Source organism: Salmo trutta, chromosome 34 (assembly GCF_901001165.1).
Source record: "Salmo trutta chromosome 34, fSalTru1.1, whole genome shotgun sequence".
Taxonomy (NCBI): Eukaryota; Metazoa; Chordata; class Actinopteri; order Salmoniformes; family Salmonidae; genus Salmo; species Salmo trutta.
Window position 1 is genome coordinate 39,985,377 of NC_042990.1, and position 16,533 is coordinate 40,001,909.

At 49.5% G+C, this 16,533-nt stretch overlaps 1 protein-coding gene across 1 annotated transcript in view; it reads left to right on the plus strand.

Moving 5' to 3' along the window:
• The first annotated feature begins 226 nt into the window (after window positions 1-226).
• The window catches only part of mfsd2ab (MFSD2 lysolipid transporter A, lysophospholipid b), a 46,278-nt gene continuing 29,971 nt past the window's right edge, over window positions 227-16,533 (plus strand). Inside the window, exons 1-3 of the mRNA XM_029732846.1 lie at window positions 227-461; window positions 3,874-3,999; window positions 7,044-7,168. Coding sequence (XP_029588706.1) covers window positions 369-461; window positions 3,874-3,999; window positions 7,044-7,168 — 344 coding nt within the window. The 5' untranslated portion in view covers window positions 227-368. The remainder of the gene's footprint in view (window positions 462-3,873; window positions 4,000-7,043; window positions 7,169-16,533) is intronic.

Genomic DNA, 16,533 nt, shown 5'->3' on the forward strand with positions numbered 1-16,533 from the left:
TGTAAAAAATAAATAAATAATAATAATAAAGCATTTTCATTCCATCCATTTGTAATAAATATATTATAGATATACTATCACCATGTATAAAGAGCATGATCATATCAGTATGTAATTTGTGGGTGGGGTTGACTGATAGTAAATGGTGGCCTGTTGAACAGAGGGAGGGATCTTTACTACTACATGATGAATGACAGCTTCTTCATCGTCAGTTTCAAGTTGTGTGTTTACTGAACTCAACTTTACACCTAACTCAACTCTAAAGGTCTTACTGAGGTCTGCTTTAAGACGCCGCTTTGCGAACACATTTATTTATATCATATTTATTGTTTATTTTTTTTTCCAAAAGGTTATTTATTCATAAAGTGATGGCAAAAGGAGAAGGAACCGAACAATATTCCAACAATAATTTATTAACGAATAAACCGGTCAACCCAGATGCGGTGAAATTAGCTGCGAAGGTAAGTTTGATTCATTTAGACTTTGATCAATAATATTAAGCAGTAAATGTGTATTCATGAGTATACGTTGCGAACTAAACCCGAGAGGAAGACAGCTTCGATGTAAATAGATTTATCCTAGTTATTTATTGGAACTTGGCTGTAATAGTATTGATGATCAGTTATATGGTCTTTGATCAGGTTCTGATTTCCACGGGCTGTTATGACACCGGCCAACACCGTTTCAATGACATTGTTTACTTGGCGTAAAGTGAACACGTAATTCGTTTTTTTATCTTTATTTTATTCATTTTTTCCAAATGATTATCCGGTTCGTAACTATATCTCTTTTCCGTAGCGGCGCTAGCCCTGTCTTTTCATAGACCTATTTTAAGAATAATGTATATATATATATATATATAAGAAGTGATTGAGGCCGTTTAGAAACAATCTGAATTAGTATGGTGTTTTTAGGGGGTTATAACAGGGTGCAGGGTGCCAGAGAAACGTCTCTCTCTGAGTATCTCACAGGAAGGCTACGTGTCATTTCACCGGGGCTGCAAGCTGTGATCTCTACTGAAATTGGAAATGACCTCCTTCCAAACATGCTTCATCTGTCTATACGTTTTAAATATTTCACTATACCTAGGTGTTCACCGAAAGCCCTTCCCGATATTTTATCTGTAATAATCGATCATTTATATGCTTATTGATTGGCTTTTTTTTATTTTTATGATCAGTTTCTTTGTCCCTTTGACATGACCTCACTTCCACCATAGTAAAGAGAGGGACGTGAAATGCCGGTAGTCTTCCTGTGATGCCTCAGACAGACGACATAAACTGCACCTTATTTGGTGCTAATTGTTATGAATTGTTTTCAATATAATTGTTATGAATTGTTTTCAATATGAAACGGAAGTAGACGGTATATGATGTCACTAGATGGACTATTGAACTAACTGTGTTACATTTCGGTGACGTCCACGTTAGCTGTGCAGTGGGGGATGGAATGTGGCTGTCTGTGGGACCATGGTGTATTTTTGGATGGGGACAGTGGGTTGGCTCGTGTTCCTAACTGAAGTGGGGGGGGGGGGGGGGGGGGTCTAATGATTTACAAGGGAATATTGAATATCATTAAGATGATATGAAGGGTTCTGCAGTTTCCAATTAATTTCACTCCCTCTTCAAGTGTCGGCCCACATACCAGACAGACAATTTTAAGATAGTATTTAAAAAACATTTTTTTAACTAGGCAAGTCAGTTAAGAACAAAATGACAGCCCCACCAGGGAAACAGTGGGTTAACTGCCTTTATTCAGGGGCAAAATGACAGATTTTTCACCTCGTCAGCTTGGGGATTCAATCCAGCAACCTTTCAGTTACTGGCCCAACGCTCTAACCACTAGGCTACCTGCCGCCCCATTTAGCCTATGTTGGGAAATGCAGCTCATGGGAACACAGTTTTGGTTTAAAAAAAAAGAATTCAACCCTGTCCAATACCACAGGTGTTTGACCTGAATAAAAATAACTGTGTTAGTGTTGTATATTGCCAGTTGATTCAGTCGACCACTCGCTGAAAGATGCCTTATATCCCTAAATGGTTACATCAGGCTTAAGAGAGAGAGTCATGTTTCAGTTAGAAAAACAACTTTATCACCTGAACAAAGTTACAGTCTTAACTAACACAGACGTTTATGTTCACACAGTGGATCGTCTGTTAAACCAGATCTAAAACACAAACAATAATACACACAGGTTCTCAAGGCAGGTCACGATTATATTTAGTGTAGAGTTTCTTTAGATTACACATGTTTTATAACCTGGGAAAAATGGCCTAAAAAATCTGTCAGGTTTAGATGTCTTTGATAAGTATTGATTTGGGACTGGGCACAAACTCTTAGAGGAACACTGGGTATGAAGTATCAGGACACATATATGTGTGAATGAGGTGATGTCTCTGAGATCCCACCATTTATAGGGTTATTCTATACCGGGCGGGCGGCAGCCACAGAGAGCCCTTTTCATTGGCTTAGGCAGAGTGTGTGCCCCATGACTGCCCATTAGTGATAGACGAGAGTAGCTTTCCAACATGGCAAAGTTCCAAGGGGGGGGGGGGGGGGGGCAGAACGGCCCTCATCCTCGCCAAATGGATTGTGACAACCCTGTGAAGGGTCCCACTGACCAGTCTGTGGGCCTTGGTTGCGCAATATTTCCCTGGCAGGAGTGACCTGGCAGACTGCTTCCCTGATGGCACACTATTCCCTACACCATCACCCTATAGGCCCTGGTCTAAAGTAGTGCACTATATAGGGAAAAGGGTGCCATTTGGGATGTAGCCTGGGTGATTGGTATTAGGGAGGGAAATGTCCCAGTCTACAACCTTTGGGGGCGGAGACAGAATAATTAGGCTACTGGGTTCTGTTGAAGTGAGTCGGTCTGTCATGACAAAAACGCCTCTTCTGTCCCAGACTCCCAGCACTGGTCCTCACGTTACTGTGGGCGAATTCTGTAGACAGATAACTCTCCTCCCAGCTGAGTTTAGAGACACTGGTCCTCTCAGTCGGACTGTTGATCAGCCAAACAGAACTTTGTATCATCCGATTGTTCTTTGGTCTCTTGAGAGGAAAGAGGAGAGCTGTGAGAGACTGGAAAGAGGAGAGCTGTGAGAGACTGGAGAGAGAGAGAGAGAGGGAGAGAGAGAGAGAGAGAGAGAGAAAGAGAGACTGGAGAGAGAGAGAGAGACTGGAGAGAGAGAGAGAGAGAGAGAGAGAGAGAGAGAGACTGGAGAGAAAGAGAGACGAGAGAGAGAGAGAGAGAGAGAGAGAGAGAGAGAGAGAGAGAGAGAGAGAGAGACGAGAGAGAGAGATAGAGAGAGACGAGAGAGAGAGAGAGAGAGAGAGACGAGAGAGAGAGAGAGAGAGAGACTGGAGAGAGAGAGACAGAGAGAGAGAGAGAGAGAGACAGAGAGAGAGCTAGGTTAATCCGTTTCACCTCGCGCTACATTTTTCAGGTTGCACATTGTCCAGTTGTTTAGATATCTTTTGTAGACTAGCTTATATATTTTGGATCACTTTGTTGATGTCCCTCTCACTCCATTTGTTTAAGCGGTGTTCCACTTTCCTGTCAGTTTTTTCACTTTCTCAGTTCATTTGTGACACTTCTGTAGAAGGTCAGACTGCAACAAAGTTGGTGTCTGTAAATTTATTATTTTTTTAAATCAGTGATTTTGCAAGACTCATAAAGGAATGAGTCAATTCCATGGAAGCCTGGGTGGAAGTGTGTTTCCGGTTTCCCGTAGTCAACGTCTTCGACTCAACAGACTGACGCCACCTTCATGAGTATTCCTCCACCCGTTTGTGTTGCCTAACGATTCAACAAATGTAAACTTCTCGTTTAATGACTGAACCCTTCTTTCTTTTGTCTGTCTTTCTCAGCGTGAACAGAAGAACAGGTTGTCCATATGCAACAAGCTGTGCTACGCGGTGGGAGGAGCGCCCTATCAGATCACAGGATGTGCTCTGGGCTTCTTCCTTCAGATATACCTACTGGACGTGGCCCAGGTGAGGCCCCATTCCAGTCCCCGGGGGACGGGGGACGGGGGGGGCGGGGGGGGGGGACGGGGGACGGGGGGGGGGCGGGGGGGGACGGGGGGGGGACTATCACTATTCGAATAGTATCATACCGTTTTTGGTGGATATTCTAAATACAAGTTTTTATTTATTTATTAATATTATTTTTGTTCTTACGTTTTTTTTAACCTGAGCGCTGCGTGAGTGAGGGTGTTCTAGTGCTTTAGTGAGTGAGGGTGCTCTAGTGAGTGAGGGTGTTCTAGTGAGTGAGGGTGCTCTAGTGAGTGAGGGTGTTCTAGTGAGTGAGGGTGCTCTAGTGCACTAGTGAGTGAGGGTGCTCTAGTGCACTAGTGAGTGAGGGTGCTCTAGTGCACTAGTGAGTGAGGGTGCTCTAGTGCTCTAGTGAGTGAGGGTGCTCTAGTGCTCTAGTGAGTGAGGGTGCACTAGTGAGTGAAGGTATTCTAGTGAGTGAGGGTGCTCAAGTGAGTGAGGGTGTTCTAGTCAGGGTGTTCTAGTGTTCTAGTGAGGGAGGGTGCTCTGGTGTTCTAGTGAGGGAGGGTGCTCTAGTGCTCTAGTGAGTGATGGTGCTCTAGTGAGTGAGGGTGCTTTAGTGAGTGAGGGTGCTCTAGTGCTCTAGTGAGTGAGGGTGCTCTAGTGAGTGAGGGTGTTCTAGTGCTCTAGTGAGGGAGGGTGCTCTAGTGAGGGAGGGTGCTCTAGTGAGTGAGGGTGCTCTAGTGCTCTAGTGAGTGAGGGTGCTCTAGTGAGTGAGGGTGTTCTAGTGCTCTAGTGAGGGAGGGTGATCTAGTGTGGGAGGGTGCTCTAGTGAGGGAGGGTGCTCTAGTGAGGGAGGGTGCTCTAGTGAGTGAGGGTGCTCTAGTGAGTGAGGGTGCTGGTGAGATGGGAGCGAACAGATGATGCCGATGATTCACTCCCCGAGTGGCACAGCGGTTTATAGCACTGCATCTCAGTGCTAGAGGTGTCATTACAGACCTTGGTTGGATTCCAGGCTGTATCACAACCGGCTGTGATTGGAAGTCCAATAGGGCGGCGCACAATTGACCCAGCGTCGTCAGGGTTTGGCCCGGGTAGGCTGTCACTGTCAATTTAGAATTGGTTCTGAAATAAAGGTTAAATAAAACCGTAAAAGATGGACCGGGGAGAGAGATTCATTAACCAAGGCAAGACGAGCTAACTTGTATTCAGCCACAATGTTATTCATCATCTCATATAAAAGTGCCCCGTTTTGACTGGAGTAGCCTAGCTAAGCTAAGGTAAATGAGATGACATGCTGTGCTTTCTCCCGAACCCTATTCAGATAAAACAACTGTCTACCCTGTTGGGTGTTCGTTGTAGCCTACTCCTTCACATTTCGCTAAATTTTTAATTCTTTGATAAAAAAAATAAAAAAAATAATTCCTTCTATCATTGCTTTAGTGAACTCTCATTCCATTTGCTACCACATTGAACCTCTCTGCTGCTTTGATTGGTCAACATAAACAACAAGCTACGTACGTGAAGGCTACCGGTCTTTTTATGGGGCGCACGTCATAAACATAAAACAAAAAAAAACATTGACCCTTCATCCTAGCCCTCCACCCCTCAATAACTCACAGATCTGAAAGTAGACCTACTTGTCAAAAGATGTACAGAGAACACAGTGCTGCATGTCCTTCTAGCGTGACCTGCAGTATGTAGGCTGACATCTATGGTACTACAGACACGCGGCTGTACAAAAGACCCTCCCTCCCTCCCTCCCTCCCTTCCTCCCTCCCTCCTTCCTTCCTTCCTTCCTTCCTTCCTTCCTTCCTTCCTTCCTTCCTTCCTTCCTTCCTTCCTTCCTTCCTTCCTTCCTTCCTTCCTTCCTTCTTCCCTCCCTCCCTCCCTCCCTCCTTCCTTCCTTCCTTCCCTCCCTCCCTCCCTCCCTCCCTCCCGCCCTCCCTCCCTCCCTCCCTCCCTCCCTCCCTCCCTCCCTCCCTCCCTCCCTTACAGGATGGTGTGACTGCTAGGCAGATTGACGTTTGTCATGAGTCTTGTCCTGGAGGCAGTGGTGGTTCTAGACCATTTCAACTGGGGGGGGGGCCAAGCTGGGGCCAGTTGTACTGTTAGAGGGCCCAGTTACATTAGACGTTATTGTTGTCATATCGTTTTCTTCACTGCATTAGCAAGCAAAAGACCATGTTCATAATCGTCATCGTTGCCACTGTCTAATAACGGATGTAAAAAAAGAACGATAGCAAAAATTAGTTATGTAAAAATGATTTCATACTCCACATTTAGGGGGGGCCACAAGGGGGGTCAAAAATTGTTGTCACAGGGGCACTGGCCCCCCCTGCCCCCCCCCCCCCCCAGAACCACTAGTGCTTGGAGGCAGAACTGAGTGCTTTTCGTCTTCCCCTTTTTATATAGGCCAGCTGCAAATTTAAAATTGGCCAAATTGTGAAAGTTCATGAAACCAAAAAAAATGTGGTTTTTGGTCTTAATTTTAGGTTAGGTCGTTAGCAGTGTGTTTTTTTAAGGTTTGTGGCTGTGCCAACTAGTGACCACTGCAGAGCTTCCTCCAGAACAACATTCATAACGAAACGTTAACCTGCGACCCCAAGCCAGGGCCGCTCGCCAGCCAGGGCCGCTCGCCAGCCAGGGCCGCTCGCCAGCCAGGGCCGCTCGCCAGCCAGGGCCGCTCGCCAACAATGGAGACATTGACTCTGACTGAAGAGGTGGACGAAGTCTGCGTCTCCAAATGCCACTTTATTTCCCTTTCTAGTGCACTACTTTTGACCAGGGCCTATAGGGAGAACCATAGGACACTGGTCCGGAGTAGTGCACTAGATGGGGAATATTCTAGCTGTTTTTCTTCATTTTTCATACATCCACCCATCCATATCTCTAACTCTTCTCTCTCTCTTCTCTCTCTCTCTTCTCTCTCTCTCTTCTCTCTCTCTCTTCTCTCTCTCTCTCTCTCTCTCTCTCTCTCTCTTCTCTCTCTCTCTTCTCTCTCTCTTCTCTCTCTCTTCTCTCTCTCTCTAATCTCTCTCTAGTTGGACCCGTTCTCTGCGTCGATCATCCTGTTTGTGGGGAGGGCCTGGGACGCTATAACGGATCCCACCATAGGCTTCCTGGTCTCCCGCTCTCCCTGGACGCGCTTCGGACGCATGTTGCCATGGTACGGCCACTTTACTGGTTCCCATATCTGTCAATCAAATTGTAGGTGTATAGAGCTGTTTACAAACTGGTATTTTTAGAACAATGGTCCTGAAGATAAGAACAAGGACCTGGAGATTCAGGGGTAGTTGAACACAGCCTGGAGATGAACAAGGACCTGGAGATTCAGGGGTAGTTGAACACAGCCTGGAGATGAACAAGGACCTGGAGATTCAGGGGTAGTTGAACACAGCCTGGAGATGGACAAGGACCTGGAGATTCAGGGGTAGTTGAACACAGCCTGGAGATGGACAAGGACCTGGAGATTCAGGGGTAGTTGAACACAGCCTGGAGATGAACAAGGACCTGGAGATTCAGGGGTAGTTGAACACAGCCTGGAGATGGACAAGGACCTGGAGATTCAGGGGTAGTTGAACACAGCCTGGAGATGAACAAGGACCTGGAGATTCAGGGGTAGTTGAACACAGCCTGGAGATGGACAAGGACCTGGAGATTCAGGGGTAGTTGAACACAGCCTGGAGATGAACAAGGACCTGGAGATTCAGGGGTAGTTGAACACAGCCTGGAGATGGACAAGGACCTGGAGATTCAGGGGTAGTTGAACACAGCCTGGAGATGGACAAGGACCTGGAGATTCAGGGGTAGTTGAACACAGCCTGGAGATGGACAAGGACCTGGAGATTCAGGGGTAGTTGAACACAGCCTGGAGATGGACAAGGACCTGGAGATTCAGGGGTAGTTGAACACAGCCTGGAGATGGACAAGGACCTGGAGATTCAGGGGTAGTTGAACACAGCCTGGAGATGGACAATGACCTGGAGATTCAGGGGTAGTTGAACACAGCCTGGAGATGGACAAGGACCTGGAGATTCAGGGGTAGTTGAACACAGCCTGGAGATGAACAAGGACCTGGAGATTCAGGGGTAGTTGAACACAGCCTGGAGATGGACAAGGACCTGGAGATTCAGGGGTAGTTGAACACAGCCTGGAGATGAACAAGGACCTGGAGATTCAGGGGTAGTTGAACACAGCCTGGAGATGAACAAGGACCTGGAGATTCAGGGGTAGTTGAACACAGCCTGGAGATGAACAAGGACCTGGAGATTCAGGGGTAGTTGAACACAGCCTGGAGATGAACAAGGACCTGGAGATTCAGGGGTAGTTGAACACAGCCTGGAGATGGACAAGGACCTGGAGATTCAGGGGTAGTTGAACACAGCCTGGAGATGGACAAGGACCTGGAGATTCAGGGGTAGTTGGTTTAGAATTCCTTCTCTTCTGTTGCGTTAACTAAATGCAACTTTGAATTGGCATCGAAAAATGCATATAAATATATATAGGGAATTGAAATATTCAACAATCCTCCTTTTGTTATTTTCCTGTTAGGATGTGACATGTCATTTTTGGTGTCTGTGTCTTCAGGAGGTGTTTGTTTTTTAAAAGGGCAAAGCATGAATGTCAGGGGAGACTTGGTGACATCTGACAGGTTCACTGTCTGTCCTTACCAAAAATAGTTTAGTATCTCGCGGGAATGTCTCTGTGTTAAGCAATTCCCCACTGGTCCCCAGTCATAGAAAAACCCCTAGAGTGAAAGTCCGTGGCCCCTCGGAAATCTAATTAGCAGAATAAAAAAATTGTTAGTCAGTTTTTAAGAGAGATCTGGTTTCTTTTTTTTGCATTGGATGCATCTCAATCCTCCGATGTCGTACTTCCACATCTGCGGTGAAAAGGTGACAGTGCTCGACCGGTGTTTGTCAGACCATGAGACCTCCCGAAAATCAGTCTTGTCGTAGTAATCGTCCGACCGGTTTGACCTTCAAACTATTATGACCCCCTCTATGGAAAGACGACTCTCACGAACATGATGGTGTTCTCCGTGTTGCTCTATGACCCCCCCCAACTTGATTGAAGTCCACATGTGGTAAATTCAATTGATTAGACATGATTTGGAAAGGCACACTCCTGTCTATATAAGGTCCCACAGGGAGGTGACCAAGAACCCGATGGTCACTCTGACAGAGTTCCTCTGTAAAGGGACTGGGAGACTAGTCAGGATCGAGGCAAAGATGATTGGAGAAAAATACAGAGATCCTTGATGAAAACCTGCTCAGGACCTCAGACTGGGGCGAAGGTTCACCTTCCAACAGGACAACGACCTGAAAATAGCTGTGCAGCAACGCTCCCCATCCAACCTGACAGAGCTTGAGAGGATCTGCAGAGAAGAATGAGAGAAACGCCCCAAATACAGGTGTGCCAAGCTTGTAGCATCATACCCAAGAAGACTTGAGGCTGTAATCGCTGCCAAAGTTGCTTCAACAAAGTACTGAGTAAAGGGTTTGAATACTTAAATAAATGTGATATTTCAGTTTACATTTTCCAAAATGTCTAAAAACCATTTTTTTTCTTTGTCATTATTGGGCTTTGTCATTATTGGGTATTGGGTGAAGGTTTGACGAGAGAAAAAAGCCTAACAATTGAATCCATTTTTAGAATAAGGCTGTAACGTAACAATGTGGAAAAGGTAAAAGGTTCTGAGTACTTTCTGAATGTACTGAATATGGAGACTGTTTAGTACCAAAAATAAGAGGTTAAATGCATGTAAAAACAAAATAACAGTTTCCTGATCTTTTATCTCTTAGATATAGGATAAACTGACTTTAGATGGGTTTTTTTGTTGGGGGGGAGAGACTATAAGTTGTTCCATGTAGTTAATCTGTTATTCAATGCGTTTGTATGGGCTAGTAATAGTAAGACCAAACATAATGGTTTTATTTATCATTTTTATACTTCAAGGGTTCTTCAAAATCAAATAGCAAAAATAATCCTTTGTATGACCTTAAAACAATTCCATATATCTTAGTTGATATGGGTTTAGACATTTCCCCATGGGTCCTCAGTCATTGGGGCGTCAGGTATCCTAGTGGTTAGAGCGTTGGGCCAGTAACGGAAAGGTCAGCTCAGGGATTCAATCTAGCAACAAGGTCAAAATCTGTCGTTCTGCCCCTTGAACAAGGCAGTTAACCCACTGTTTTTAACTGACTTTCCTAGTTAAACAAAGGTTAAAAAAAAAAAAAAAAAAGTAAGACATTTCCCCATTGGACAGAAATGGGTCAGCGGTCTCGTGGTGCGACTGCATACATTTTCATTCAAATTTCAGCTGCGGCTCTGAAAGGGTTACTGCACTTCATGCTGATGCAGTTCTGTTCCGCTCAAGAGTACTTCATCACACTCACTCACATACCACCCCACTGAGGATTTTATTGCTGCTTTCCGTAAGTCGTAAAGATTTCTTCAATCAAACATTCTCTAAAACATAAGCCACGAATTACCCGCAGGGCAAAAAAAATATGAAAACAATCAGGCCTTTCTTTTGAGTCTTAGTTTGTTAATAAAGAGAATAGAGGTTTCCTGCTTGACTTGCAGTTTTCCAGAGAGAGTCCCTGACATGGCATGGTCTTGGTGAATCAGACTCCTTGCTGCTAGGTTACCCAGAACTCCTAGGTTACCCAGAACTCCTAGGTTACCCAGAACTCCTAGGTTACCTACTTTACCGTCATCATAAATGTCTCGCCAGCAATTTTTTTTATTTATTATTATAATTTTTTTCTTCAACCTTTTTTTAAAAGGAGCGAGCTTTGTGGATCCATCTTTTGTAATATACCTTCAGTTAAAAACATAAACATGTTAATATCAACTAACTCATGTTAGTTGATACCTTGGCCATCTATCATTAATGATTTCATTCATATCTAGTCTGGTAGGCCTATAGACGGATATATTTTTGTGCAAACAGAAATTCACCTCCACTTCTGCCTTGTTGAATCATGGGAAATGATTCTCCCCCGACCGGGTGTCCTAAATTTCACCCCTCAGCCCATCCCTCCCAGCACCGTAGCATCCCTCCAGCACCGTAGCATCCCTCCCAGCACCGTAGCATCCCTCCCAGCACCGTAGCATCCCTCCCAGCACCGTAGCATCCCTCCCAGCACCGTAGCATCCCTCCTAGCACCGTAGCATCCCTCCTAGCACCGTAGCATCCCTCCCAGCACCGTAGCATCCCTCCCGGCACCGTAGCATCCCTCCTAGCACCGTAGCATCCCTCCTAGCACCGTAGCATCCCTCCTAGCACCGTAGCATCCCTCCCAGCACCGTAGCATCCCTCCCAGCACCGTAGCATCCCTCCCAGCACCGTAGCATCCCTCCTAGCACCGTAGCATCCCTCCTAGCACCGTAGCATCCCTCCCAGCACCGTAGCATCCCTCCCAGCACCGTAGCATCCCTCCTAGCACCGTAGCATCCCTCCTAGCACCGTAGCATCCCTCCTAGCACCGTAGCATCCCTCCTGGCACCGTAGCATCCCCCTAGCACCGTAGCATCCCTCCTAGCACCGTAGCATCCCTCCTAGCACCGTAGCATCCCTCCCAGCACCGTAGCATCCCTCCCAGCACCGTAGCATCCCTCCCAGCACCGTAGCATCCCTCCTAGCACCGTAGCATCCCTCCCGGCACCGTAGCATCCCTCCCGGCACCGTAGCATCCCTCCTAGCACCGTAGCATCCCTCCTAGCACCGTAGCATCCCTCCTAGCACCGTAGCATCCCTCCCAGCACCGTAGCGTCCCTCCCAGCACCGTAGCATCCCTCCCAGCACCGTAGCATCCCTCCCAGCACCGTAGCATCCCTCCTGGCACCGTAGCATCCCTCCTAGCACCGTAGCATCCCTCCTAGCACCGTAGCATCCCTCCTAGCACCGTAGCATCCCTCCCAGCACCGTAGCATCCCTCCCAGCACCGTAGCATCCCTCCCAGCACCGTAGCATCCCTCCTAGCACCGTAGCATCCCTCCTAGCACCGTAGCATCCCTCCTAGCACCGTAGCATCCCTCCCAGCACCGTAGCATCCCTCCCAGCACCGTAGCATCCCTCCCAGCACCGTAGCATCCCTCCTAGCACCGTAGCATCCCTCCTAGCACCGTAGCATCCCTCCCAGCACCGTAGCATCCCTCCCAGCACCGTAGCATCCCTCCCAGCACCGTAGCATCCCTCCTAGCACCGTAGCATCCCTCCTAGCACCGTAGCATCCCTCCCAGCACCGTAGCATCCCTCCCAGCACCGTAGCATCCCTCCTAGCACCGTAGCATCCCTCCTAGCACCGTAGCATCCCTCCTAGCACCGTAGCATCCCTCCTGGCACCGTAGCATCCCCCCTAGCACCGTAGCATCCCTCCTAGCACCGTAGCATCCCTCCTAGCACCGTAGCATCCCTCCCAGCACCGTAGCATCCCTCCCAGCACCGTAGCATCCCTCCCAGCACCGTAGCATCCCTCCTAGCACCGTAGCATCCCTCCCAGCACCGTAGCATCCCTCCTAGCACCGTAGCGTCCCTCCCAGCACCGTAGCATCCCTCCTAGCACCGTAGCATCCCTCCTAGCACCGTAGCATCCCTCCCGGCACCGTAGCATCCCTCCCAGCACCGTAGCATCCCTCCTAGCACCGTAGCATCCCTCCCAGCACCGTAGCATCCCTCCCAGCACCGTAGCATCCCTCCTAGCACCGTAGCATCCCTCCCAGCACCGTAGCATCCCTCCCAGCACCGTAGCATCCCTCCCAGCACCGTAGCATCCCTCCCAGCACCGTAGCATCCCTCCCAGCACCGTAGCATCCCTCCTAGCACCGTAGCGTCCCTCCCAGCACCGTAGCGTCCCTCCCAGCACCGTAGCATCCCTCCCAGCACCGTAGCATCCCTCCTAGCACCGTAGCATCCCTCCCAGCACCGTAGCATCCCTCCCAGCACCGTAGCATCCCTCCCAGCACCGTAGCATCCCTCCCAGCACCGTAGCGTCCCTCCCAGCACCGTAGCATCCCTCCCAGCACCGTAGCATCCCTCCCAGCACCGTAGCATCCCTCCTAGCACCGTAGCATCCCTCCTAGCACCGTAGCATCCCTCCTAGCACCGTAGCATCCCTCCTAGCACCGTAGCATCCCTCCCAGCACCGTAGCATCCCTCCTAGCACCGTAGCATCCCTCCCGGCACCGTAGCATCCCTCCTAGCACCGTAGCATCCCTCCCGGCACCGTAGCGTCCCTCCCAGCACCGTAGCATCCCTCCTGGCACCGTAGCATCCCTCCTAGCACCGTAGCATCCCTCCTAGCACCGTAGCATCCCTCCTAGCACCGTAGCATCCCTCCCAGCACCGTAGCATCCCTCCCGGCACCGTAGCATCCCTCCTAGCACCGTAGCATCCCTCCTAGCACCGTAGCATCCCTCCTAGCACCGTAGCATCCCTCCTAGCACCGTAGCGTTGTTCATGAAAATGGTTTTAACCGATGTCTGTAGTTTCCTTTCCAGTCATTGTCTGTGGTAGCTGGGTCTGTGGTAGCTGGGTCTGTGGTAGCTGTGGTAGCTGGGTCTGTGGTAGCTGGGTCTGTGGTAGCTGTGGTAGCTGGGTCTGTGGTAGCTAGGTCTGTGGTAGCTGGGTCTGTGGTAGCTGGGTCTGTGGTAGCTGTGGTAGCTGGGTCTGTGGTAGCTGTGGTAGCTGGGTCTGTGGTAGCTAGGGTCTGTGGTAGCTGGGTCTGTGGTAGCTGGGTCTGTGGTAGCTGGGTCTGTGGTAGCTGGGTCTGTGGTAGCTGTGGTAGCTGGGTCTGTGGTAGCTGTGGTAGCTGGGTCTGTGGTAGCTGGGTCTGTGGTAGCTGTGGTAGCTGGGTCTGTGGTAGCTGGGTCTGTGGTAGCTGGGTCTGTGGTAGCTGTGGTAGCTGGGTCTGTGGTTGCTAGGTGTGTGGTTGCTAGGTGTGTGGTAGCTAGGTCTGTAATGATGGTGTGTGCTGGCAATGGCTATAGTGGTTATCAATGGGCTGTAGTGTATTGACGTAGGCTATCTGACCTGTATCTCACCTAAAATAATTGTCAAACAAGGAACCGTTTTTTTTCTGTCAATAAAATCAGAAGTGGAAATGTCGTACTGAGATAAGATGAGTCAAACACACAGAACCAGTGTGGAAAAACATGAAATCAACAGTCCCAATTGAAACGCACAGGGAACCCACCAGTCCCAATTGAAACGCACAGGGATCCCAACAGTCCCCATTGAAACGCACAGGGATTCCAACAGTCCCCATTGAAACGCACAGGGATCCCACCAGTCCCCATTGAAACGCACAGGGATCCCAACAGTCCCCATTGTAGAGCACAGGGATCCCAACAGTCCCCATTGAAACGCACAGGGATCCCAACAGTCCCCATTGAAGAGCACAGGGATCCCAACAGTCCCCATTGAAGAGCACAGGGATACCGACAGTCCCCATTGAAACGCACAGGGATCCCAACAGTCCCCATTGAAGAGCACAGGGATCCCAACAGTCCCCGTTGAAGAGCACAGGGATCCCAACAGTCCCCATTGAAGAGCACAGGGATCCCAACAGTCCCCATTGAAGAGCACAGGGATCCCGACAGTCCCCATTGAAGAGCACAGGGATCCCGACAGTCCCCATTGAAACGCACAGGGATCCCAACAGTCCCCATTGAAGAGCACAGGGATCCCGACAGTCCCCATTGAAACGCACAGGGATCCCAACAGTCCCCATTGAAGAGCACAGGGATCCCAACAGTCCCCATTGAAGAGCACAGGGATCCCAACAGTCCCCATTGAAGAGCACAGGGATCCCGACAGTCCCCATTGAAGAGCACAGGGATCCCGACAGTCCCCATTGAAGAGCACAGGGATCCCGACAGTCCCCATTGAAGAGCACAGGGATCCCAACAGTCCCCATTGAAACGCACAGGGATCCCAACAGTCCCCATTGAAACGCACAGGGATCCCGACAGTCCCCATTGAAACGCACAGGGATCCCAACAGTCCCCATTGAAGAGCACAGGGATCCCAACAGTCCCCATTGAAGAGCACAGGGATCCCGACAGTCCCCATTGAAATGCACAGGGATCCCGACAGTCCCCATTGAAGAGCACAGGGATCCCGACAGTCCCCATTGAAGAGCACAGGGATCCCGACAGTCCCCATTGAAGAGCACAGGGATCCCGACAGTCCCCATTGAAATGCACAGGGATCCCGACAGTCCCCATTGAAGAGCACAGGGATCCCGACAGTCCCCATTGAAGAGCACAGGGATCCCGACAGTCCCCATTGAAACGCACAGGGATCCCGACAGTCCCCATTGAAGAGCACAGGGATCCCGACAGTCCCCATTGAAACGCACAGGGATCCCGACAGTCCCCATTGAAGAGCACAGGGATCCCGACAGTCCCCATTGAAGAGCACAGGGATCCCGACAGTCCTCATTGAAGAGCACAGGGATCCCAACAGTCCCCATTGAAGAGCACAGGGATCCCAACAGTCCCCATTGAAGAGCACAGGGATCCCGACAGTCCCCATTGAAGAACACAGGGATCCCGACAGTCCCCATTGAAACGCACAGGGATCCCAACAGTCCCCATTGAAACGCACAGGGATCCCAACAGTCCCCATTGAAACGCACAGGGATCCCGACAGTCCCCATTGAAACGCACAGGGATCCCGACAGTCCCCATTGAAGAGCACAGGGATCCCGACAGTCCCCATTGAAACGCACAGGGATCCCGACAGTCCCCATTGAAGAGCACAGGGATCCCGACAGTCCCCATTGAAGAGCACAGGGATCCCAACAGTCCCCATTGAAGAGCACAGGGATCCCGACAGTCCCCATTGAAGAGCACAGGGATCCCAACAGTCCCCATTGAAGAGCACAGGGATCCCAACAGTCCCCATTGAAGAGCACAGGGATCCCGACAGTCCCCATTGAAGAGCACAGGGATCCCGACAGTCCCCATTGAAACGCACAGGGATCCCGACAGTCCCCATTGAAACGCACAGGGATCCCGACAGTCCCCATTGAAGAGCACAGGGATCCCGACAGTCCCCATTGAAACGCACAGGGATCCCAACAGTCCCCATTGAAACGCACAGGGATCCCGACAGTCCCCATTGAAACGCACAGGGATCCCAACGGTCCCCATTGAAGAGCACAGGGATCCCGACAGTCCCCATTGAAGAGCACAGGGATCCCGACAGTCCCCATTGAAGAGCACAGGGATCCCGACAGTCCCCATTGAAGAGCACAGGGATCCCGACAGTCCCCATTGAAACGCACAGGGATCCCGACAGTCCCCATTGAAACGCACAGGGATCCCGACAGTCCCCATTGAAGAGCACAGGGATCCCAACAGTCCCCATTGAAACGCACAGGGATCCCAACAGTCCCCATTGAAACGCACAGGGATCCCGACAGTCCCCATTGAAACGCACAGGGATCCCAACAGTCCCCATTGAAACGCACAGGGATCCCAACAGTCCCCATTGAAGAGCACAGGGATCCCAACAGT